The sequence below is a fragment of the Lutjanus erythropterus genome, chromosome 2 (genome assembly GCF_056507025.1).
Source record: "Lutjanus erythropterus isolate fLutEry1 chromosome 2, fLutEry1.hap2, whole genome shotgun sequence".
NCBI classification, from domain to species: Eukaryota; Metazoa; Chordata; class Actinopteri; order Lutjaniformes; family Lutjanidae; genus Lutjanus; species Lutjanus erythropterus.
The window spans coordinates 31,348,614-31,374,858 of NC_139318.1; the positions used below are offsets into that span (position 1 = coordinate 31,348,614).

General features: G+C 37.5%; 2 protein-coding genes across 6 annotated transcripts; both read right to left on the minus strand.

The window, feature by feature from the left end:
* Nucleotides 1–2,906: 2,906 nt before the first annotated feature.
* LOC146331939 (poly(rC)-binding protein 2) lies at nt 2,907–18,551 on the minus strand. Of its 5 annotated transcripts, none has more exons than XM_084737062.1 (13): nt 18,371–18,542; nt 16,175–16,297; nt 14,199–14,222; nt 14,069–14,101; nt 13,251–13,367; nt 13,021–13,152; nt 12,741–12,869; nt 11,607–11,681; nt 10,772–10,813; nt 8,914–8,986; nt 8,537–8,589; nt 8,105–8,274; nt 2,907–4,199 (listed from the first exon to the last, which is right to left on the minus strand). In XM_084737062.1, the coding sequence occupies exons 2-13, from the start codon at nt 16,241–16,243 to the stop codon at nt 4,163–4,165; spliced, it is 954 nt and encodes a 317-aa protein (XP_084593188.1). In that variant the 5' UTR covers nt 16,244–16,297; nt 18,371–18,542; the 3' UTR covers nt 2,907–4,162. The 5 variants fall into 5 exon arrangements, with proteins under 5 accessions (XP_084593188.1, XP_084593182.1, XP_084593200.1 ...); XM_084737056.1 differs by having other exon boundaries at nt 8,914–9,013; nt 18,371–18,541; XM_084737082.1 differs by lacking the exon at nt 2,907–4,199 and adding an exon at nt 5,490–6,754 and having other exon boundaries at nt 8,914–9,013; nt 18,371–18,551.
* A 1,965-nt stretch (nt 18,552–20,516) lies between these two features.
* Nucleotides 20,517–25,539, minus strand: prr13 (proline rich 13). Its single transcript, XM_084737092.1, has 4 exons — nt 25,385–25,539; nt 23,030–23,080; nt 22,425–22,894; nt 20,517–20,841 (listed from the first exon to the last, which is right to left on the minus strand). Exons 2-4 carry the CDS (start codon nt 23,043–23,045, stop codon nt 20,794–20,796), a joined length of 534 nt encoding a protein of 177 aa, XP_084593218.1. The 5' UTR covers nt 23,046–23,080; nt 25,385–25,539; the 3' UTR covers nt 20,517–20,793.
* Nucleotides 25,540–26,245: the final 706 nt, after the last annotated feature.

Genomic DNA, 26,245 nt, shown 5'->3' on the forward strand with positions numbered 1-26,245 from the left:
TAACAAACAATAAATTATAATAAATAATGTTTACTTAGTATAAGTAATGCTATATTTTATGTTATTTTATCATTACATTGTGTATTATAAACTATATTTTATATCGCAGTTGACAGGAGACGATAACAATTACATTCTAGCTACATTATTAAACTTTTTTGTTGCACAAATAACAAAAACATTTCAAACGATGTCATTTAGTCTATAGCATGTCTTTGTTTGTTAACACTGAAATAACTATTAACTAAAGTTTAATCAACTATCAATTTACGATTTATTTATGACAGTTATTATAAATTGTTACCAGAACATCTTGTGAACAAAGAAAAAGCAATATGTCTGCTCTGATACAGTACATCCTGTCACAGGTCAGAAGAACCACAGCTGAGTACATTCAGGGCAGACGGGCTTTTTTTTTTTAAATGAGTATTACAGTGTTTACTGTATTAAATAAATCCATTTTTGAGCATCTGGGGGTGTATATAGCATCAGAAAAGCATGCTTGTGGAAAAAGTACAGATAACCTCTATTGGTCATTATTTGTGACTCAGATCAAAATGAAATCCACAGAGGAAACGACTGCAACAAAATCAAGACATTTAAAGACTCTGAAGGCGTGCAGATGACAGGGACACAAAACACCAAATTATATCTCAGAATAACTGAAAAATACGATTGCATTCATGGTTTTCTGCTCTCACTCGGTTCTAAATTTGCCAGATTTGTGGTGTCACCGTGTTTGCAGTGTAGCACAGAAGGTGATTACAGTTTAGATCATTTTGGGAAACTTGAACAATGTGGCTCTCGTCCTTTTGACAGAAAGGACCTTTAGCTTATTCAGTATTTTAGAGAAAAAAGCTGAAAAATTTGCACCCTAAATTGGCTGTTTTTTTCCTGCCAACTCATAAAAGGCAGATGCTATTTGCACTCAGGTATCAGTAACCAACAATGCTATTTGCACCTGGGGTGGACTTGTCAGTGTGGCTATTTACACCCAGGTGTACACTACATAGCCTAGCATGGCAGAGACAAGTACCCAGGTGTCTGTAGCCAGCAATACTATTTACACCTGGCATGGAACAGCCAATGTGGCTATTGACACCCGTGTGTATATAGTCCAGCATGACAGAGACAAACATCCAGATGTCAGTTGTGAACAACGCTATTTGCACCTGGGTTGGAATAGCATATATAGCTATTTACACCAAGGTTTGGCAGAGACAAGCAACCAGCTGTCTGTAGCCAACAATGATATTTGCACCCAGGAGGTGCTATTTACTCCCAGATGGCAGGGACAAACCACCATCTCTTCCTAAACCAAACAGAGTAATTTTATTGCCTAGACCTAACCAAACTATAAGTGGAAATAACAATAAATCAGACTGAAAAAAAGTCTCATGCAGAGACTTTGTCACTCTTTATAGCTAAACTAAAGGAGTCTGGGTGTGAATCACTGAATAGCTGCCATGTGACTATTCTCGCCCGGGTGCAAATATGAGCTTGGCTCATAAAATCATTGTACACCAAAAAATGAGGCATGTAATATCTTGTTTTGTCCACTTTTATTTATTGCTTTCCCCAAACTTAGCAGGTCAAATGTTCATCAGTTTACAGAAAGGTCCCTCTGACTTTGTCCTCACCAGCTGAAATTTTGTCCAACATGTGGTCATTTTTCACTAATGTGTAAGGGCTCCTTCATAATCAACAGTACAATACATAAACCTCTGGTTTTGATGTACTTGTGTCCCTTGACAAGCCTTCTTATGTGCATGTGGTTCAACCTGACTGTACAACAGCACATTACATCCTGTTCCATTCATTGACGACTGATCAGGTCCCAATCAATAAGCTAAACAAGGCAGCTTCTATTTTTATTTTATTTATCTGGTGTTACATCTTAAATTTGTAACAGATTTTAAACTGATTGTGCCCCCAAGATTTAAAGCTAGAAGTCCTCCTGCAGGATCAAATGTTGCCAAAAAGCAAACCTACTGCCCTCTAGTGTCTCGACTGTGGAGGTACTTATGTTTTCCCATGATGCTGATTGAAACAACCCTGTATGAACTGAAACGTTTGCTTTTTATACTGCATTATTGTAACTGTACAATAAATATATTTAAGAAACAATTTAAAATAAAATCAAACCCTGTAAAATCTCAACTTGTGTGTTTAATATACTTAAGACTATATTTTTTTATTCTCCATTCTTTTTTTTGTTTTCAATTCAGTTTAGTTTCTAGAGTATGTTTGCTTGCTTCAGTTTAGTTTTTGTTTAAAAATGTTTAGTTTTTATTATTCTTTAATGATAATATAATTATAAATATATAAATACATCACTTGGTGTGGGCATCTGACTCTGTGATGTTCCAGTTCCAGTCTCAATAAACAGACACACCATTGCTTCCTAATGCTTGTTGTGTTAACCAAAAGGTATTTTCTCTACATCATTTTCATTTAGTTAGTTTTGTAAGTATACAATAATGTTCCTAAGCTTTTTTTCAACTTGTTTGTTCAAATTTTACTAAAATATTTTCACACGCCTCTCTTTAAGCTTATGTTTGGTTTTAACTCTAAACCTAGATTAAACTGTTTTCTTGTTTCACCAAAACTTTAAAATGTGGTCCAGTATTAACTTTAAATTTACACTTGAGGAGAGTTAATCTGCTCACTGCACATTAACCTGCTTATTACAGATACGCAGCAAAACAAACCAATCTGGAAAAATATTCATTTTTAGCAAGATTTTGGTGATTTTAAAAAAAATATTGTCTAAAGGAACAGTCAGCTATAAAGAAATAAGGCCTTAGAATAGTATTGACCAATCAGAATCGACTATCTAACAAAGCCATGTAACATTTCACTACAATAACCGTTCCTTCACACGATGACAAAATTCTCCAGACAAGTTGTGGTTTGAGCATTTCACATCTTTATTTCTGTATTTTTTAAACAATGTTGTGGCACCCAGGTCTACAGTCTCAAAAACGTGCACAAAAGTTTTTTTTCTTTCCTGCAAATAAAAAATAAAATAAATTCTTGACTTGAGCAAAGCAAAGAGCAGGAAACTAGTGTTAACTCACAACCCTTTCTTTGTCTAGTTCCAGAGCTTCGATGATTTCAGTTCTCAGCCTCATCACATTTAATAGACAGATCATCAGTCAGTGTCCAGGAGTTAATCCCCCTTTGGTAGTTAAAAAAAAATATTTCCTCCATTTAAAACAAATATTCCAAGATTTTTTTTTTTTTTAGTATATATCAGTCTTTACAAAAAAAGCGAGGAGAACCCTCCGCTTCTGACCCCTAGAGCCAAGTCCAAACCCCCAAAACCTCCCATCCCAGCAAAATATCAACACATGATCTCAGGACCAGGAGAGGGGGGGAAAAAAAACAGGAATGACATGTAGAGGGGCGTAAAGTGACACGCGTAGTAATACACATTTTAAATCATCTGGATAAATTCAGCTGTGAGTGTTAGAACATTTGTCGTCATAACCAAATATAATCAGTGACAGTGCATGTACAGCTACTCAGTGACACGAGTGTAATCCAGGTTACAAGCACTTCAATTGAAAAGGTGACAAAGGGGGAGAATGCTGTGTCTATTTAAAGCAAGTGAGTATGGACATAAAATGGACAGACCGACTTTGTGGAACTGGGTGAGGAAAAGGAGGGGGCGTGTGTATATAAACACAATAAAACAGTCACTCTATTCTTATTTTTGATACTTTTTTTTTTATTTTTCCTTTTTTGTCTTTTCCTTTTTAAAGAAAAAAACTGACTGTACAGAACTAAATCTATATGCCTATTCAGAGTTTTCCAACTCTACTCCTCTGTGATGGTAAACAAAGAAAAAAAAAGGGAAGAGAGCAAGGGATCCATCATCATCAAAAGAAAAAAAAAAGTCTAACAAATCATTAAAACCTCCAACTCGACTCAATTCAAAAGGTAATTAAAAACCTAATTGTTTGCTTCTTTTGACTAAAACCAAAAAAACAAAGAAAATAAATAATGAACTCAGCGGATCAAATCAGAGGCGGATGACGTGATTTCAAATGAGGAAGAGGCAGTATAATATATAAACTCTTAAGTTGGATAGTTGCATTGACTGCTTTATGGTAGCCGATGATATAAAAGTGAGATTTAGTGCAGATGCAGTGTCTTATCAGTTCGCTGCCAGTCCTGTGGCCTCAGAGGAAAGCCTGGAGAGACAGACAGAGAGACACCCGGAGACCAGGGAGGGAGAGAGAATAAGGCATGCAATCAGACAGACAGGATAAATGTCATTTAATACTGTACATTACATAATTATAATAAAATAATAGATAAGTAGATCATCTGGATTTATTAAACAGGAAATGTATTTTATGCTTTAATATAAAACAAAAACATAATTAGTCCAGTTTGAGTGTTTCTTTTGTTAATGATACCTCTTCTCAACAAACAGCTGGTTCTAAGTCAGATCTTAAACTGATATTTAATGGTTTGGTAATGGTGTCGAAGAAATAGATCAACATCTTAGAAAACTATTATTTGTATTCTTGCCGAGAGGTACAGGAGAAGATTGATAGCATTAAGAAAACAGGAAGGAGATGCTGGCATGTGCTGTTGAAAGGTAACAAAATGTGTTAATCAGTGAATTTCAGACGTGCTGGTAGTCAGACTGAGTACATTTACATGCACGCTAATTTTCCAGAACATGACAATATTCTGAATTTGTTACAGGTCATGTGAACAGTATATTCCTATATATTATATATACTGAATTAGGCCATACTTTAAATGTAACATTTTCCGTTTGTGTGCAAATACTTGATTCTGATTGGTCGATACAGCATTCTAAGGTCTGTTATTTCTGTATAGCAGACCGTTGGTATGTATCATTGACTGCTATGAAGAACAGACCGTTGCTATGGACGCAGTTCTATTTGTAGACTTTGGAGGCGCAATAAAATCATTTTAAATCAACAAAATCATTTTTAAAATCAGTATTTCTTTTCAAATAACAGATTTATTTTAGCAAGTAACCGTATAATAAGTAGAATAATGTACAGTGAGTGAGTCATTAAGATGAAATAAACCACTTCAGGATGATTAAAGACAGGGCATCACCCTGTTAGGGTTTATTTCACAATAATGGCCTGCTCAGAACACATTATCATGGGACTTGTTTTGTTCATTGTTGAACCACCATTGAGGTGAAAATTACATGACTCATCACTGCTGTGTGTAAATTACTTAAGTCTCTGGATTTGACCAGTGGTAGAAACATAATATAAAACATAGGTCTAGCATTTTATTTATTATAGCTTTATTATTCATTAGCCATGTACAGCTTTGTAGTGAGTCTTTCTGAATAAGGGCACAAAAATTGAATATTTTGTGCATGTAAACTGTACAAAAAAATCTCTAACCTCTTGTTACTGTGAGGTTGCCAGGCAACCAGCAGAGACTCCAGGAAGTCACTGTTCCTGGCCAAGAAATAGTCACAAACCCCTCCAAAAACAGAATGTGTTGTTTATACACTTTGATTTATGTACCAATTGCACTACTAAATAAAATAAGACTTGATTACTGATCTTTAGAGGTGCTGGTAGTCGGATATTGTTGCCTTGAGACAGAACGAGGCTGGTTCTAGCTACATAGTGAATGTTCAGGCATGAGTGGTATTAATCTTCTCATCTAACTCTCAACAAGAAAACAATTAAGCATTTCCCAAAAAACTTTTCCCTTTAAAATGGAAGATAAACCGGTTGGACGTTTTGGTATTTTCCATATCAACAAAACGATCCAAATAAAGGGAAGTTTGGTGCCTTTGATACCTGAGGGCAGATTTACTTGATATTACAATTGCTTCTTACATAAGCCAAGAAAAAAAAAATCCTCATGATACATATATAGTCTATACTATGACCGCTAACAATAGTCACTTAAAATTCACTACAAGAAAAACTATTCCCATGAATACAATGTGACATCTTAAAGAGAGCCGCTACCTGAGCAGAGCTTACACAAAGAGAGAAATGCTTCAGTGAAATAATTCACCGTCCATGCTAAGTTCAAAGTCATTTAAAAATATAATGCACTCAACATGTCATTTCTGTAAGAGACAGGCCAAATCAAGCTACAGATAGATTACAGATTTTATAAATATGGCAGCAACCATCTGTCCGGCTGTGTGTTTGTGTGCATTCTGTAGTTAAGCGTGGCGTGACACAGCCAGATACAAAAGCAAGTGCAGGTACAGACAACAGAGAGCATTGTCAGTACTTGAGTAGTAGATGACTTATGTTTCCTTCGTTAGTAAGGGGAGAGCCTTCGTCTTTTAGACTTGGAGCTCAGCTCGGGGGCGATTTTGGGTTCAGTGGGGAGTGGGTGTGCGGGGTTACTGGCCCCGCTGACAACATGGAGGGCCAGGAGAGGGAGGGGCTTGAGACTGAGGAGACTCGACACACAGGCAGGAGTGCTGGGGAGCAGGGAATCAGTGGAGGAGGAAGAGGAGGAGGAAGAGGAAGGAGGAGGCGGCCCAGGAGCCAACAAGGACAGAGGGATGGAGGCTGAGGGGGGCACCACACAGGAGGAAGAGGAGGAGGAGGAGGAAGAGAAGGAGGAGGTAGCGGCAGAGGAGGTGGTGGTAGTAGTAGTAGTAGTAGTAGTGGTAGTGGTAGTAGTAGTAGTAGAGGTGGAGGGAGGGCACGGGCTGGTCTGTTCAGGGTTCAAGGAGGAGGAGGAGGGAGGAGGTTTAGAGGACTCTACACTGTAGAAAGAGAGACAAGGAGAGAGGGACAACACAGTCGGGATGGATCACAGGGCAGGCTGGTGAGCAATGGGTGGAGGGGTGGGGGTGTGGGGGGGTAGACGGAGGAGCAGGAGGAGGGGTGACAGGGTGTGGCGGGGAATCATCACTCAGGGTGGTGGTCAAAACAGAAGACAGAAAGCTTCATTAGAAATTAATGTGTTAATGCAAAAAGAAAAGAAAACAGAAAACAAATCCATGTGGAGCAAAGTAAAGGGTTGAATAGGGAAAAAACGGAAGTGCAGACTGACAGAGAGCTAGCAACACCAAGGTGACGATTAGCAGTAGCCAAAAACACACCATTAATCCAATCATTTGAACTTGAAGGAGGTAGGCCCATTATGTATTTGTATGATACCAGGTACATGAACTATTTTATTCTTTTATAGATTACTCTAGTTTTGTGGCATTAAGAAAAATATGACCTTTTTCTGTAAAGGATCTGGATTTTGAAGTGGGGTGGTTTGAGGTACTTTTCCAGAGTCAGTGTGTTACCTACAGCAGATGGCGGTCTGCACGGCCCGAGTTTGGAGAAGCAAAGAGGGGCACCAGCATGTCAGCTTATTAATGAACTGCTGCGGACAAGGTCAGCAGTAAAACCACTTTAAAAAAAAGCCTTTTCTGTTAGGACGCCGCTGCTTCTAAGCCAAATATTGCTCTCTCCAAAACAAATAAAGTTCCGCTGGTGAAATCAGTCATTTTATGTCGCAAAACACAGGAGTTACTGGTCTACTTCTACCTCAATCAGTTTTGTGTTACTTCTGTGTTTCTTCTTGTCACACAATAAAACAAACAAACAAACACATTGTGGCAGGAGCAGATCTGCAACTCTGCAAAGTAAAATTACTGATTTCACCTATGGAGTTTGGTTGGTTTGGAGAGAGTGATAGTTGGCTTACATAATAGCAGTTTCCTATCAGAAAATAAAACTACTTTAAATATAGTGTATACTTTAGACTGATTGTTTTTTTAGATGGGTATTTTTTTAAATGGCTAAAACACCTAAAATACCCTTTGCTGCAGACCCTGTCCACAGCAGTACATTGCTCAGCTTCCATGCCGTTTCTCCAAGCTGAGGACGTCCTGATTGCCATCTACTGTAGGTAATACACTGACCATCAACAAGTACCTCATACAACCCCACCTCAAATATCCCAACTATCCCTTTAATCAAATTGCACTGATGCAAACAAACAATTTGCCTTAAAGCTACGCGGAAAACAGCTACTGCAACGCTTCGATCTTTTAAAAATCCTGTGACTGAACAGTCACCTCTTGGGAGCTAATGCAGTATATAACTGATTATCTCACCTGGCGTTGATGAGGTACTCCGCCAGACTGATGCTGGCAGGTGAGCCTGTGATGGTGACCTGGCGGTCAGTTGATCCATCCACTGGATTTGCAATCTTGATCTGGGCGCCCGACATTTGCCTGATCTCATTGATCTTGGCTCCCTGGCGGCCGATGATGCACCCAATAAGCTGTAGAGGAGAAGAGCAGCAAAATTAAGAGATAGGAATTCTTAATAGAGCCTGAATAACATGATGAACACATGCCTCTGGCAAAGCCAGCACCTTGGATTAAACAAGCTTGAATAAAGCATTTTACACACAAAAGTTCTATTTACTTCTCATGTTTTTAATCCCAATAAAACAACATGCTTAACATTAAGATATTTTTTTTTTAGCTGAATGAATTGTGGATGAGAAAACGTGCGTCAGGTGTTAAAAAAAAGTGACTTACATCATTTGGAATGGTCATCTCATGGGAACTGGTTTGAGCAGAAGCATCTATCCCTGAAACACAAATTAACAAGAAAATGATAACCAGCTGATTAAATAACCAAACAATATGTAGAAATGTGCAAATCAATCTATGTGCGCCATGAAGTGTGTGGAACTTGGATGACAGAACATCAAATCATGTTATTAGTCACTAACTCAGAAGGTATTCAAGTTAATTGTAAAAAAAAACACATTCCATGTTTACCAAGTCCAACTTTGTCAAAACTTTAAGCTTTGCCCTCACATCTGTTTGTAGATTGAATGAATTTGATTTGTGATTGTATCTTAAACTTTTGAGGCTAACAAGTTGACCATGGGCCTTGATGTGCTGCGTACCAGTGAATCCCTGGTTGCTTGGTGCGATGGGGAAGGGGCTCTGCTGCATAGCCAGCTGGTGAAGCTTGGTGAGCTGTGGAGAGATAGCAGCAGAGGAAGACTGTGAGAGTGAGAGAGGAGGCAGGGAGAGAAATGGAGGAAATGGAAAACACAGGAAGAGGGGAAAACAGAACAAAAACATCACAGTCAGTACAGACAGCTACACAAACAGAAAAACAGATTTCACACATCACACCATACTGTTGTTGTGTGTAGATCTCTTTCACAAAGTTCTACAAGGATCACTGGTGTCTGACAATCGGAGTGTTTTATAACTTGTTTATGTGGGGCTCCACAGGTATCCCTCCAAAGTGTGGGCTGCATCTCTTGAAAACGATTTCTCACAGTCTTCAGGGTCACAATATACAAGAGAGGGAGCTCTCAATATTCATTATGACTTAGCGTCACCAGTCATCACCACTACATCTGGAAGGGAAGACTTAAGGAAGCAATAACAGGTTTCTGTGTCCTTTTATAAACAGACTATGGTTTTAATAAACAAAAACTGCAATAAGCAATGGAAAAACTAATCACACTGCTTAAAGGGGTAGTTTGGATTATTTGAAGTGGGGTTATGTTTACAGTAGATGGTGGTCAGCATGGCCTCAGTTTGGAGAAGCAGCAGTACTGCACTACTATGGACAGGGCCGGTTTAAGTGTACATTATATTTAGAATATTTTCACAACTTTACTGTGCTGTCAGAGAGCCTTTTCCAATGAGAAACTGACATTATATACGCCAAATATTGCTCTCTATAAAGCAGACTCCAATAGCAAGAACAGTGATTTTTCATGGCAGAACAAGCTAACCAACTGAGGCACCGGTAGACAAGCAACTCCAGTGACTTGTGAAATCAAATTACTGGTTTTGCCAAAAGAGTCTGGCTGATTTGGAGAGAGTGATATTTGGCCTTAATAATGTAAATATTCTAAATATAGTGCACACTTAAACTGATAGTGATTTTTTATTAGGTGGGCCTTCTTTAGGTGGCTGAAATACATTTTGTTGCCGTCCTTGTCAACAGCAGTCCATTGCTTAGCTTCTAACACCAGGACTCGTGGTGCTTCTCCAAACTCTGGGGGGTGTCAACCGCCATCTACTATAATACACTGATTACCTCTTTTAACCCCACTTCAAATAATCCAAACAGTACAATATTTAAAAGGCCTTATTAAAAAGGAAATCTAAACTTAAACTTTATAAATGTTACCATGTTTTACATTATATCTGACTGGTTCTTTCTGCTTTGTTGCCAATATTCAGTAGCAGGTAAGACTAATAAAATAAAGTCTATCACATCCAAAGCTCCTGATGGAACATCTAAAGCTCATTAAAAAAAGAGAGAGAGAAAGATTAATAACTGAGTCGAGAGACAAGTGGGCTGAGCACAAAGTAATAATGAAGGGTTAATGAAGAGGAGGGGAAAGAAGAACCACGTGTTTATCTGGGACAGACTAATGAACGAGGCATGTAAAACAAGACAGAACAAAAAGGAGAAACAGAAAAGAGTGAGCAGCAGGAACAGATTATTATTCATGGAACAGTGGAGAGTCTGGACAAACACAAACAACAAATGTCAGTTTAATTAAAAACCGACTGCCAGTCAACTGCAAAACTACACAAACATGAAACAGTGCTGCTCTCTAAATGGTTACAAAATCTGATAATAGTAGGTCATAAATTAGGGGCATGTTCAGCTACAGTTATAGGCTGTAAAAGGAGGTGTGGGTGGGTTGGTGGCTGCACATTTTGGAAGAGGACAGTAGTAATTATGGATGGGAGTGGAGGGGGTCATGTAAAAATGTCTACTGCACTTACATCTGGCTGTGGAATCGCGTGCTGTCCTTGTACGGCATATGCCTGAAACAAATGAAAACAAAGCTTTCATAGGCCTCACATCTGATTGCGATTTTGGTCAGGTTACCTCTCCAGCTACATCTCTCCTAATATATAAATATCTCCTAAAGACTCCAACATATCAAAGCCTGGTCTGAGGTAATATAATTAAGAATATCATATGTCTTGTCCAAAGTCTCCACATTTCTGGAAAAAGAGAAATCTTTAGATACACTGCAGTGGAATTAAGGAAAAACCAGGAGGAGAAACTTTCTTTACAAAGAATAAAAAAGGTATTTAGTGAGATAAAAAGAGCTTGTAATGTTAAGCCAACAAGCACCAGAAACCACTTTGTTTCAGACCAACAATAGTGGGAAATAGGCCACCACACCTCTGAAACCTAATGCTTGAAACAATAAAACACATTCTTAGGAGGGGAAATACAAAGAAAAGGACAAGTAACATGCTGTCTCTAGGGCAAATGCCTCATAGTCATCAGAGTAATAAAGCTGTTGATACTCTCTTCAAACAATGAGCAAAAGCAGCTCTGGTTTGTAAACTCTAATATCCTGCACAGCTACTCACTCACGTAACTATTACAGTCTTTTCGAAATCATACAGAAGTATTAAACTAGAACTGTCAAAGATGTTTCTTGATTTATTCAGAGTCTTTCATCACAAATCAAAATTTCCCAGCATTTAATATTCTGCACCAATATGCATCACATACTGACAAAAGCCAAAATGACGGACAACTGAAGCAATAAAAGCATCAAGAATGCAAAGTGAGATCCCGTGTCCCTCTGAAGTGTCCTACCTGTCCGCCTGCAAAGATGACGGGGGATCCTGAAGGCTTGGGTCGGTAGGGGATAGTGACCCCCTTAGGGGGAGACTGTACAGGAGACAAAGCAGGTGGATGACGTGTAATTACGTTACTTACTATGTTATCATACAATTGTTGCAACATCTGAATCCTGTTAGCATTAATTATTTAAATATAGATTAAGTGCACCACAGTAAAGGTTTTTTGGGTGATATAAGACATACGAGGATGTCATCTTGGACCTTTTTCACCACTTCCTGACATTTTACAGACCAAACAACTGATCAATCAATCAAGAAAATAATCTACATATTAATTAACAATGAAAATAATCGGTAATTGCAGCCCTTATGTGGAATAATCAGAATAATAACCCAGTTAGAATAAGAATGCCTAATGTACACACCTCGTCTGGAAGAATGAAACAAAGGAGGAAATTCTCAATCAGGTGAATTTCTAAATCAGGTTTTTTAAAACTGATAATCTGTTCAACAGTACAATATTATCACATAATAACCATGTAAATGTTTAATCAAATTGTTTCTGTCTGGTTGGAATAAATATATTCTTTTCAGGCATATTTGCACATTAGGTGACATTAATGATTTTCCTGGAGGGATAAATAAAAGCATCTTCTGATTAAACATTTTGTAAACACACATCTTGTCAGCATTATTGTAAATAGTTAAGTTGGGATCTCTAATAAGAATGATATTAATCAGGTCGAAGATATATTGTCCATGTAACCACATCTACTGTCTGACAATGAGAGTCTCTGATATTCACATCTTCCTGTAGGATACAGCTGAAGACAAACAAAACTGAAATGAAAATTAGTGAAGCAATTTAAATGTCTGACAGCTAACTTTGGATTAGGAATATACAGCCTATTATAGCCATCCATAAAACTACCTTCAGAATAATATTTTGTATATTGCATTATAGTGATTTTACAACATCTATAAAACACCACAGCCTGTGCAATCCTGTGGACCGGCTCAAGTTAGCCCTGGTCCAAACCCAACAGACAGCAGTCACAAGCCTAGAGATCACAGTATTTCACATCATTAATTTTCAGGTCAACAGCTGCCACTTCATTTGCTCCACTGCTTTCATGAGTCCACTTACCTCAAGCATGACCACACAGATCTGCTTCACACACTCGATTATCGACTGGGGAGTGCCAGCGATGGTGATGGCTCGCTCCGTCGAGTTTGGGAGCATGTCTCCTGCCACTTGTACCTGAGCACCAGTCGACTGGAACACACATACAGTGTAAAATGAGACTAGAGGTCAGGTCCTGCAGTGTATCCGTTTGATGGACTAAATCCCACAGGTAGACAGGCGACAGGGTTTGGAGCTTGCATGATTTTGTTACATGTTTTTTAGTACATTTCTGTATACATGCCTCTCGAATTTCCTTGATCTTGCAGCCACCTTTCCCAATGAGGGAGCCACACTGGCTGGCAGGCACCACAATGCGTAGGGTCACTGGGGGCTTGCTGGTGGCTGTACTGTTTGTCATTGAGCTGCTTATATCCTGAAAAAAAAAAATGAAGACAAAGGTTAATCTAGTTTGTGTTTTAGCCGATTACTGCTGACCTGTGAATACATCAGTCAGTATGAACTGAGACCTACCTCTTCCAGCTTTTCAATGATCATGGAGAATGCTTTAAAGATGGCGGTGGTTGGACCAGCCAAAGTAATGATCCTCTCAGGACAATTGCCCTCAGAGATGTTGATGCGAGCCCCGCTCTACAGACAAAGAGAAAAGCAAGGAATTTCAACAGGAAATTTGGAAGACTTCCCATATCCCTTTTCCATACACATATGGTGCTTTGGCTTGACTCTGCCTGACTCGGCACGTCAGCTCAGCAGGATAGGAATTTGCATCTCCATTACAATACGGCTTCACAGCTGAAGGTGTGTCTTTAAACTGAAGACAGGATTAACTTGATTTGAGTGGCTATAAAATAGTAAAACCCTCTTATTTTCCTATCAGTTCTTTAAAGTAACAGCCCTGCCTTCTTGTGCAGCAGCAAATTAAGGAAACAGGGATGAGGGAGAGAAACTAAACTTCAAACCACAGAGATTTGGTTAGAAGCTACTTTTAAAAATCTTTTCCTCTCTGCTCTCCTGCACAGACACAAGTGCCTCTCAACACGTGTTTGTTTGGGGGAGGTAGGTGGGGGTTTGGGTGTCACGGGTTGGCCGCAATCAGCAAGACTTCACTGCAGCCCGCTTGGAAGCAGGTCGGGCCCACCTTGCCCCTGCTCGGCATGTAATAAGAGGTCATGGAAATGCAAATCACTGCCACATAGTTTGACTCAGTGCAGACAAAAGTGCCAATGGAAAACCCCCACTACAGTAAAAACACAGTTGCCTCTCAGTAATAATAACGTTACATCCCGTTGTACTTTGCTAGAATAAATAAATAAGAAGAAAAGACTTCTCACCTCTTCTCTCATCTTCTTCACAGATTCACCTTTCTGTTAGCAGGGAATCACATCAAAGTCAGACTCATTAAACACTTACACAGATCTTAAAATAGTGATCAAGGTTTCAATAAATTCAATAACAGCTTACCTTTCCGATAATACTTCCAACTTCCTGAAGTAGGAAAAGAGATACAGATTCATCCATTAGGTTCATTAATCATGTTTAACACCTGTTTGTTTTGTTTTTTGACTATAGATACCATACATAACCTCTCCAGCTACACCCTGCCTAGTTTATTAGGCAATGTAAAACCTTCAATAAATGTGGCTATTTGGTTTCCCCAACACTTGGAAAAGAAGGAAAGTTCACTGTCATTATCAGTGCACCTCCTTCAGAAATTCCTCACTTGCTATGATCACTAGGTCCATATAACACTTATTAGGGGTGGAAATCTTTTGGCACCTCACGATTTGATTCTGATTCAGAGGGCAATTATAAATAAAGATGTTATCTGGAGCTTTCATGCCTTTAATTTGATAAGACAGCTGAAGTGGGGACAGGAAACAGGGGGAGAGAATGCAGGGATGATATGCAGCAACGGGACTCAGGCGTTAGTCGAACCCACAGCAGCTGCTGAGGACTCACAACTTTGATATATGAGGCACAAGCTCCACCAACTGAGCTACCAAGGTGCCCCAAAATGTTTTATTTCTGTATGTTTTTTCTCACTGTATGACTATTTACTACTTTCAAAACATAGTGCATTTGTATGAGCCATAATTAATTTAGTCAGACACACACTGCATAAAGTGCTGCTCTTGTTCAAGGCCCTTTTCTCTTTAACTTCATACAAGCCAAAATGCCTCCATCAGTAGTGTTTAAGCCAGAGGGGGGCACATGTCAGACTGGATCCATCTACAGTTGCTCATGCTCAGCCGTCCTCAACAAACACAAGAAAATAGCCTAGTTTGGAACAAACATGTTCTATGTCGTATGTTTCACCATCCAGCTGGTTCAGCCATAAGGAACGTACAGCCCGTCTCACAAAATCGTTATGGGGGATCATAATGTCAAGACCTGGGTTTTAAATTTCCGATTATTTTCTTTCCTGCATCAATTCATAATCTTTCAAGACAGAATCATAATGTATCCAAGAATAAATTATTTTTCTCCCGCCCCTAGTGCTTACAGATGTTCCCTTAAATCAGGCAGTAAACAAAACAGATTACAAATGGTTTAACTGGTGGTCTTTAAACTGTGGAAACACTCAAACGGCCTGATCCATCATGAATTCCACAGCTCTCTACAGGCAGTTCTTGTTTCTGTCTGATCTAACACAGACTGAAGATGGTGCTGTTCACCATGGTGAAATCCAGTCCAACACACAGTATCTGTAGGCTGCCGATTCTGAGCTAGTGTTGGGGCCTGTTTCAGGATGCTACAAGCTAGCAGAGCTTTTGAAGGATCATTTTTTTTATGTGTCAGAGTTTGGTCTGTCCACAGCGTAAGCTGAACTGTCGGTGTCAGGTTTTGAGCAGCCACTTCTTCCCACATGGCATCCCAGTTATTGAAACAACAGCAACAACTAGCCACTGTGGGGCTCAAGATGCAACAAGTGTGTGGTTATGCTGCTGTTGTGACAGCCAGATAAATTTAGTACTAACAGCAAAATGCAATGTCACACCTCCTGGTTGTAGATTTTACCAAGTGAAAGACTTGTAGAAAAGGTTGCAAGTAATATCATTTGATATGTAATTTTTGTACAGCCTAACTGATGTTTTAAGAGTACAACTCTGCTCTCAGTAAAATAACCTTTTATTTCTGAAACACCCAAATAGCAGCAAAGTAGTAGCAAAGAGGAATATATTAATATTTTAGCAAAGCGAGTCCGACTTGGAAAATAACACATTTAGACTTGAGGCAAACAGGGCCTCCTGTGCCAAATATGCCAAAAAACCATTCCACTTTGCTCTAAGGTACTGGATCCCATCACCCAGTCAATAGCTTTACTCATCACATCAAAGTCCTTGCCCTTTATATGTCCCAGAGGAGCTTTCTTTTCCATAAATATGACATCATAGACTATTAGAGTGCCGACAGAAGCAGCTGATGGGTGACCTCACCTTGCCGTGCATGAGCAGCCTAATGGTAAGGGTGACATTGAGCCCTCCTTCAATCACACCGGAGTCCATAACTGCAACCTAGCTGTTCGTACAGAACTGGGGTCTTTGGTCACCGAGATGGATCTAAAGGCACATACAAACAAAACAGAGAAGAAATTATAAACCAAGGATGATCAAGTGACAATATTGAATTGCAACTCTATAAAAGAAAAAGAAAACAGATACACAATATGGATGCAGATCAGGGATAACAAAAGTAAGATGTGTGGTGTGCCTCTGATTTCATGTATAAAAGTAGCCTCTTAAAGCTGACTGACACATGGCCAACAAAGTGGTAAAAACTATACACTCACTGCCCACTTTTTTAGTTACACCTATAAAAATTTAATGTAATTAAATACAACTTTTCTGCCATCAATTCCACTCTTGCTTTTGATGCTGTCAGACAGGTATTAATTAAACTACACGTTTGTTATTGAGGTTGCAGCTTGCAGTGGTGTTGTAATGGACTTAATTATAATGAGAAGTGAGAATGTTTTGTCATTTATTTTTCAGTCAAGTACAACACAATCACTAAGTGCAGCCTCAATCATAAACACATAGTTGAATTAACATCTCTCAAAGTTCGACTAATGACTCAAGATGCATTATTTTCATGTTTTTAACAGGGACAGAGTAGGACACACTTTACATAAACAAGCTGAAAACAGTTATAAAGGTGAAGTGAGTTGTTGCACTGGATTACATTAGTCTTAATTTAATAATGTGGCCAGGGAGTATTCCATTAGCATTAAGTTACATCATCATTCCTAACCATGGTGACTTACTATGACACCTCACAGTATTTACATCCTCACACTTGCTACTATACCATTTTCTAACATACTGAGGTCTCACGGTTCCTAAGAATAGCAGATTATGCCGATTTCCATTCTTGCTGCTGTATAACGTTACTACGTGGCCAGATTTAAATGTCAGCAGCCAAATGGTTAGTCAGTGTTCAAATGTTACCAGTCACTAAATAGACTACCATTGTTTTTGGCTGGTGAGTGAACCAAATCTACCAACTACTTGCATATTTGACCAGCATTAGGTTGGTGGCAGGTACTAATCTAAGTCCCTGAATGTCAGGATTATACAAATTAAAGCCCCCGGATGTCATTTACTCTGTTTGCTAAGCAATTAACTTACTAATTACATGTCAAACTAAAACATTCAGTTAAATCAAAACAGACCGTGTCACAGCATTTGGCTAACTGCATACCGCTTGATGATAAATTTGCAAATAAATGACGGTTATCTTTGGTTTTACATTTGACAAATTACCCATTTGGACATTAAAATGAAACCATTCAAAAGAAGTATGGCACATTTGCATCATAGCATCGTATGCTAACGTTGATGCTTGCTTGTGAAAACTGGTGCGTACTACGATGAATCATAAACAAAGGCTTCACTTCACTGTGCCAACTAACTCACATGCTGCTTGTTGTGTGCATTTGTTTTCAAACACAGGAATGCTGCTCCGACCCAAGTTATCTGACTTCAAACAAGTAAATTAGCAGCGCAATGCTAACTGAAAAACATATGACTTGTATGCTAACGATGACTTCATCATTAGCTATGAATCAAGTTTATCAACAAACGTGCGGACTCTCTCGTTACCACTGTTTGTGATATATTTCCTCAAATACATTCACAACTATGCTCGATTTGAAAAGCACATATTTAACTGCTTACTTTGCTTGTGTTGTTTGTCTTAAGTCAAGTCCATTTAACTATTAACGCTTGTTGTAACTCTGTTAGCCACTTAGCATTCTGGTGCTGGGAAAATGAATGAAGCATGCGTGCGCTACTTAGCAAAGCTAGCTGGTTAGCTTAATTAGTCAACGTTGATAGCTAAGCAACTATCAGCAGCCTTCGTGGCATGGTATTCAGGTCCTCTTTTGATCAATTAAAGACACTAAGAAGAAGACAGTTGTTTTTAAAAGCGACATTAAAATCAAACTTCCCCGTGGCTAGCTAAGCTAAGCTAGCCCAATGCTTGTGTGTGTACGGAGACTGCGTGCTCATCCTCACGCCGCGGCCTGTTAGCATGCTGGACGAGCTGCTGCTACTGCTGGGCGCGATTTCTTTCCGCTACTTCTGATCATAACAAAAAATATAAAAAACACCACACATCAAAATTAAACTCACCTGATTCGTGTGCTGGTAAGTGATCGGGGGGAGGGTTGGGGTTGTAAGGGTAGAAGGGGAGAGGTTCGGGAGGGTAGAAACCCGGGGGAGAGTTTAGAAAGGACTCGGGGAGAGGGAAGAGTGATGTGAGATCGAGCTCCACTCCTTTACACAAAGACAACAAAATCATCACCTCTGAACTTTCCCCTTTCACCCAACCGAAACCCCCATCCTGAGCTGACCCGAACATGCCCCAAATTCACGGCTGTAGAGAAAAAGTTACTGTAGAACGTCTAAGTGCGACATTATGCTACAATGTAGCAGGTTAGATGAAATGATAACATTTAAAGAGTGGAGTTACTGCGTATAATAGAAACATTGTTGCACTGGTTTAGAACGTCTCGGGTTGGTTCTGTACTCACAAAAACCCGATGGATTCTCATCAATCATTCATACTATTAATGTTAATCCAGAGTTATTATAGTTTTCATTCGTTTTTATTTTAATCTCATTTTTAAATTTTGTTTACGATTAAAGTTTAGTTTCCAGGGTGCTCGTTTTAGTTTAGTCTTTTATTGTTTAAAAATGTCTAGTTCTAGTATAGTTTTAAAAATTAGTTTCTGTATTAATTAATACATTTATTCATTTATTTTCTGCATTCATTTTAATCTTATTTATTCTTGTGGTTATTTACACGAGTGCCTTTTTTATATTTTTTTCATCAGTTTCATAAAGTTCTTGGACCCTTTAAATGCCTTTATCATGATTGTCTTTGTCTGATGTTTGAAAATGTGTTCCAGAAGATGGATGTCCTGTTTCTCTTACTGCAAAGCAAATCTACGGAGGGGTGGAAATAAAGTAACCTGAACCTGAACCTAGTTTTAGTTTTTTAAAGTTCAAATGTGGGGGGTTTGTCAGGGTCAGCATTTTGTAAGTTTAGAGTAGGTTTTACAATACAAACACAACACTTTGTGAGGGCTACTGACTCGCAGTCCCAGTCTCAATAAACATTTCCACCGATGCCAAATTGACAGACTAAAAGACATTTCCTGTAAATCTTAATTTTATTTTAGTTTTGTAAGTACACAATATTGTTTCAATTAGTTTTCTTTTTTCCCTAAAGTCTAGTTTTCATTTTAATTTCAACTGATTAAAGTGTTTTAGTTTTTTTTTTAATTTTAGTTCAATAAAAACCTTGTTATTCACCGCTTTGCTCAAATTTATTATTGTTATTATGGTTATTATGACCATATCAGTAACACATTTTTAAGCTATGTTATTTTTTATTTCATTGGGAACATTATTAATTAACTGAAGTTTTTAGGTATACAAACGCTTCTCCCTCTTGCTCTTACAAACAGTAAAAAAAAGCAGTACTTTTTTTTCGGAATATTACAAAAATATGTGACTATGATTAATTGCTCCTTTCTAATGTCTGTCAATATTTATCTAAGGATTTGTTTATTTTATTAATATTTAATTTTCAGCTTATTTAGAATATTTATGTCTCTAATTACATTGATTTGTATTGTTTTAATCCTTCAACATTTGCTATTTTTATTGTTTTTATCAGCTCTCTGTATTGTATTCTTTGTTGTGTGCCTGACATATGAACATTTTTTGTTGAATAAAGTAAAATAAAAAAACAATTGCCCACATTCTTTACAAGTATTGAAACAATAATTATCAATTGGGTATATATTGTATAAATGTATGTTTCTGATATGATCATATTAGAAACTTCAATAGAAGACTTTTTGTACGACCACTAGTGTGCGTAAAGTGTACTGCAACTCAGTTTACAACTTCAGTTATTTACCATCCTCAGAACAACACACCCATCTTAGACTTTTTATTTACACCCATTTATTGAGCAGGATTAATTTACAACCCTTTATACAATTACAATTAATGCATGTACAAAGTAATATAGAATAGCACTTTTCTGCAGTTCAGTAGTGAAAATAAAATTAGAAAAAAACATCTATAGCCCTGCACAAAGACACTGATATCTGTATCATTCTCTACCTCTAGGTTAATCTTCTTTAAAATAAAGAAAAAAAAAAAGACATTTTACATATTTTCTTTTACTAAATCATGGCGTTTCTCAAACAATCAAAACAAAGTTGCGCATTAAGACAGTCACCTTCAAATTCTTTCAATCTGAGGCATAGTAGTGTATGAAACATACTCACCAAGCCAAAAAAAGACAAGAAAAGAAATTTGACACATAGTGAAATGCCAATACAAACTGCTGTGGAGATGTTCACAGCAACAGCTTATGTACGCATCTCTAGTATAAATAGATCCCATGCAAGATAGGATAAAACACTGCATACGTGTTAAGTGATAAGCGTGTTAAGTTTGTTTATTTATTGTTAATAGTCAGGTTGACCTTTTGTAAAGTATCATGTCTGTGAAAGCCTTATCTTGAACCGTTGGCCTCAGTCTGAGTCACTGCTACTGCTGCTGCTGCTGCTGGAGGAGGAGGACTGTGGAGAAAAACAGAAAAATATGTGTATTCATATTTATGTATACATTTTAAATTAGAGTTATAAACACAAGCAACATATGTTTAATTCCATTTAAGATGCATTTTACAAATATAAAACTCGTAATGAAGTCTTTATTGACTAGATGAAAGAATATTCAACCTGTTATTGCCCTTTATATTTATTTGTTCTTATGTCTGTCTTCTTACAATTATTTTTTTATTGCTGTATATTAATGCACATATTATTTTATTATTGTATGCTTTATTTCACTCTTATTCTTCTGTTTTTACGACTTAATTTATAGCTCTTTTGTAATGTAGCATCCCAGCTTAAGTTTTTTTTTTACACAACTGTTCTTGTAAAACTGGTGTGACAGTAAACATCGAGAGGTCACACCATCTCTTAAACCTGACTACTGTGTTCTCAGAATATTTAATGCACAGCTGTGTTTACAAAAACACTTAGTGCGACTGGTTTAAATCTCCCTTTAACTGTCACTATGTCAAAGGTTTTAAAGCTGATCATACTATCATACTAATATTAGGGTTAGGGTAATTATAGATCAGTTCCAAAAAATCTATATAATTTCATGTTGTTTTTTCTTTCTTTTTTTTATCATTTCTAAAAACCTTTTTCCAGAGGAGATAATTTTAGGTATAGCTGAAATGCTTAATCAATTCTAAAAATTCATTCTGACAAACTGATTAACCCAAGTCCTTTATCAAGGAAAAGTAAGAAACCAAATACTTTTTTTTTGAGTCAAACAAATATTGACACAGTATGAAATCATTTGAACTTAACACCACTGATGATTCTTCATGCAGTGCCAGTGAGTCCTTTTGTGTCCAACATTTTTTCATGACATGACAAGGTTATAAGACATTTCTTTGGACATTTTCATATAATGAACACCCCCCTCATCCACCCAGCCCATCTGGTCTCCATAGCAAAATAAAAGGTACAGAGAATATTGATTATAAGCAGATACCCAGTACAAAAAAGTATATTTATCAGCATCTAACCTCTCAAATGCTAAGAATTCCTGCTTTAGATGTTGTCATAGGACTATAGTGTTATATGACAGCAAACCGAATATTTCGTAGTTTATCTTTTATACCGAACGATTTCATTGGTTAATCGATAGTATTTGGCATATATCAATTTATATATTATATTTTTATATTTGCAGCACTATATTTACCACAAAGAATGTTTTCACTTTCTATAATTACTATTTATAATCTCATGATTTTGTCTGTGCTCATATAAGCGATCATCATGTTTCATAATACAATCTACTTATTTGTTTTGATGTGTCATGGTAATATAATTAATCTTGATTATTAAAGTGTAGATCCCTTTTTCAAGTAGAACGTAAACTGTGTTGATTCCCAACAGTACTGTCTCTCTGGCTGTGCTGCACTTTGTACCTGTTGAGTAATGACTGTGTGTATATATATTGCTTGGTGTAGATGTGTTTCTCAAGGGGCCTGGGGCTGAGGAGGGTAAGAAGGTTCAAGTTTTATCTGTTTGTTCTAGTAGTGTCACCTGAAGTAGGGGCCATTTTAAATGCATCTCACCTTGCCGTGTTTGTAGTGTCCGTGTTTGTGCCCCTTATGTGCTTTCTTCATCTTCTTCTTCAACTTTTTGTTGGCTTTATGTCCGACCAGCCCCATTCCCATTCCTGCCATTCCTCCAGCTAACGCTCCGCCCATGGGATTCATCCCTCCATAATGACCTTTGTGGTGACCTTTATGGTGACCCTTAGGAGAGTGTGGGTATGGACCTGGGTGAACACCTGCAAGAGGGACTGCTGGATATCCAGCTGGAGCAGCAGGGTAAGGATGAAGCCCCGGAGCTCCGTACGGCATCGCCCCTGGAGGTGCAGCTGGTGGCACCACGGCTGGGTTCATACCAGCCGGGTACTGGCCAGCAGGATACGCTGGATGTGGAGGCTGGGGGAAGACTCCTGGTGCAGGTGCAGAGGGAAATGCTGGGTTGTAGCCAGGGGGGTAGGCAGGGTTTGGTGGGCCTACTGGAGGAGGAGGACCTGATGTACATAAAAGCACATGTACATGTGCACACCTTATTATTTACAACACCTATATTATTATTTAAGACGCATAGATCATAAAGCAGGACTAAAATATAAAAAATAATATGCAGGTTATGTGTGATATCCCACCTTGATTTGGCCACATGATTAGGTCAAACACTTCAGCTCTCACACAAAATCCTGAGGAAACAGTGAGAAAATAAATGCAATTAATATTTAATTAATTAAAATTACATTACATGTAAAAAAGCAACTTTTATTTAGGGTGTAACAACACTGTATCTTGTATAATTCAGTATTCTGGTTTTAATTCAATCCAAATCAAACAAGCCACCATGCTTTTTTTTTAAACAATTCATTGATGTGGTTTCTGCTCTGACTTGTATCTGTAACCACATCTGACTATGTCTCAGCCAAAAAGGTGCATAAAAGAAAAAGCAGTTTTAACAAGTTTCCACTATAAGTAGGCTGTACTTTATCTTAGAGTATGAAAGGTCAAAATTAATTACTATAATGCACTATTGTTTTGCTATTAATTAGCAATTATTTTTTTCCCCAACAAAAAGTTCAAACCCCAAAGATATTTAACTAACAATACAATAACAGTTCAGGCATTTACCCAGAAGTGTGGTTCAACCTCACACAAATTGCAACATAAACAAACTCAGATGATTTTGTGTCCTAAATGTGTTTGAAACAAGAAAAAAAAGTCTTAATCATATGAAAGAAAAGTTTTGTAAACACAAAGACAAAAATACCTTTTTGCTAGTGCAGGGATTTTGTGAGAATGAAGGCTGAACCTCACATAAAGTACAACAGAAACTCTGACAAATGTTTATTACTCATAAAAGTCTCCTCTGTAACATATAAAAAGTCCTTACAGATATAAATGGTGGTTCAAAGGTTTTTCTTAACCAGGCCCTGGCACCACTTTTTTTTCCTTAGAAAATAATAATTTAAATCAACATCATTATATTAGTATACAAGGCAACATAAACTGGCAACTACATTTTTAAATATCACTTAAAATAACACTTTTATATTAATACTCAAAATATTTGACACTGCCAAACTGGGACTAAACAACATAGATGTTTGCAAAGTTGAACAAATTTAAACATGACAACTTTTCTGTAAGACCTTTTTTCACTTCAAACATTTTGCACGTTCAACGAACTGTATCAAACTCCATGTCTCATGTAAAACAGTTTGTGGTTGATTGTGCACTGAAACATCTGTGTGGACATCAAACAAGAAAACAGGCATGAATCAGCTTTTAACATGAGCTGCAATGGGAAGTTGTGGCATTTTCAAAACTTCCTCCAAATTAGTTTTCTTGTTTTTTTTAAATATATTAGAAATCACATATTTATAGAGTGTTGAAATAGCCTCTGTTGAAATTTGTGGTCATGGTGTGTAATGCCTGTACTATATGCAGACTAACTTATATCATTATTAAATTTGAACACAATAAGAATAAACTTCTGAGCTTCATAACAAATCTTATAACTGTAACAGGTAGATTTCAAATATATAAAGTAAAGCTCTCTAAATCCCTCCCACACTTATATATATTTTCGGTTGAATTTTATTCGTATATAAATATCTCATGACAAACTAAAAAAATGGAACATACATTGTTATATTTTGAAGAATTATTCAGTGCAACCCCTAATTAAGTTGACTTGGTTCTGTTGATTTTCTAATAAGTTTTCTAACAAGTATAAGGATTTTTCTATGTAATTATTATTATTATTTTTTATTTAATTTAACCTCCCCACTTTTTTATGTTACTCAATCGCCATGTGCACTTTGCATTTGTATTGCACCTTGCATAATGAAAATTTCTAAGATGCCTTTTTCTATTTTCATGTATATTTGCTGATTATCTGCCATTCAATGTTCCATAAAGTACTGAAAAAAATGCAGACTGACTGTTTCAGCACTACTGAACAGAAAATATGATAACCACCATTTTCTGTGCCTATCAAACATGAATTTTATGAATAGTTTTGTATTATTTGATGAGTTTCAGATTAGCTCTAAATCATGGTTTTATTGGTTGAACTCAGAATTATTGAGAGATATAGATACACACTCACTTGCAGTTTTTTAGGTACACCTGAAACTGCTAATGCAGAGTAATACAACACTCTTGGTGAGTAAGGTGGTCGTATTGTGTTTTAAAACTTTATTACAACTAACAAAATGCTTAAATAACAAACTGTACCTCTGCCGACTTAATTAGATAGAGTCAGTTTTCACAGGACATTAAGTTTATCACGTGGTTTAACGCTTCAACAACCTCCAGTAATTTCGCAACACTTTCTCTCCACATCACAGGTATGACGACAGAAATCACACAAAAAAAACAAAAACAAAAAATAGATCTAGACCATCGTGTTGTTGTAGTTTCTAGTTGTTATATTTCACACTTGCTACTTATAATCACTGGTTATTACCGATTATATTTGAGAGGCTTACCTTGTCAACTTGTGTCAGGTCTGGAGAAGTTTGGAGGAATTCTGGGCTGCTGTTTCTCTTCCGCATTGAGCTTCAGGAAGCAGCAGAAAAATGCAGGAGGAAGCCACGCCCGTTGTTAAAGGACACGCACGTCACTGGCGCGAGTCCAGCCAGCTCTCAGAGAGAAGTTCATCTACGTGTTTCTGCTGCACAAAAGATTATCATAATGGAAATAATGATGTTTACTCACAGCCATTGTGGTGATATTTTACAGAAGGGTTTGCCCATGACACACTGACACACACACTGACACACACCTGACAACAAATTGTGATGACTCATAGTCACACATAAGTCCATTACATCATGGAACAGCTGTTATGTAAACAAGGCATAGCACAAGATATACAACACACGGTTTTCTAGAGCTTTAAAGAGACAGTTTCCCCCCTCAAAATCAAAAATACATATTTTCCCTCTGGTCTGTGGTGCTGTTCATCCATCTAGATTGTTTCGGAGTGAGTTGCTGAGTTTTAGAGATATACAGAGAGGCAGGGTTCCTCCTGTTCCAGTGCACCCTTGTAGACCCACTAACACATATGATCAATTTAAAAGATAATCCTACAAGTCAAGAAAGTTGCAATTTATAGCAGGTTTGTCATAACTTAGTTTAGTTTTGTGTGACACCAGTGAACTACATCTGTCATCTCACCCTGTATACGTCATCTCAATTATCAACATATCAACTGGAATTGCTGTCCCTTATCTTATCTTTTCTGAAGTGTTTTATCCAGCAACTACTGTTCCTTTTTTTTCAGCCAGGAAGTGAAAGAACGAGCAACTCCAAGTGTGACTGCATCCTGGTACGAAAACACACCCATC

Excerpts from the sequence above, each read along its gene's own strand:
- LOC146331939 (XM_084737082.1), bottom strand. The coding sequence starts at position 16,243 with ATGGACTCCGGTGTGATTGAAGGAGGGCTCAATGTCACCCTTACCATT. Across the intron at positions 14,223-16,174 it reads GGCTGCTCATGCACGGCAAG|GAAGTTGGAAGTATTATCGG; the intron begins GTGAGGTCACCC and ends TTCCTACTTCAG. Across the intron at positions 13,153-13,250 it reads TCATTGAAAAGCTGGAAGAG|GATATAAGCAGCTCAATGAC; the intron begins GTAGGTCTCAGT and ends TTTTTTTTTCAG.
- prr13 (XM_084737092.1), bottom strand. Across the intron at positions 20,842-22,424 it reads GACACTACAAACACGGCAAG|TCCTCCTCCTCCAGCAGCAG; the intron begins GTGAGATGCATT and ends TTTTCTCCACAG.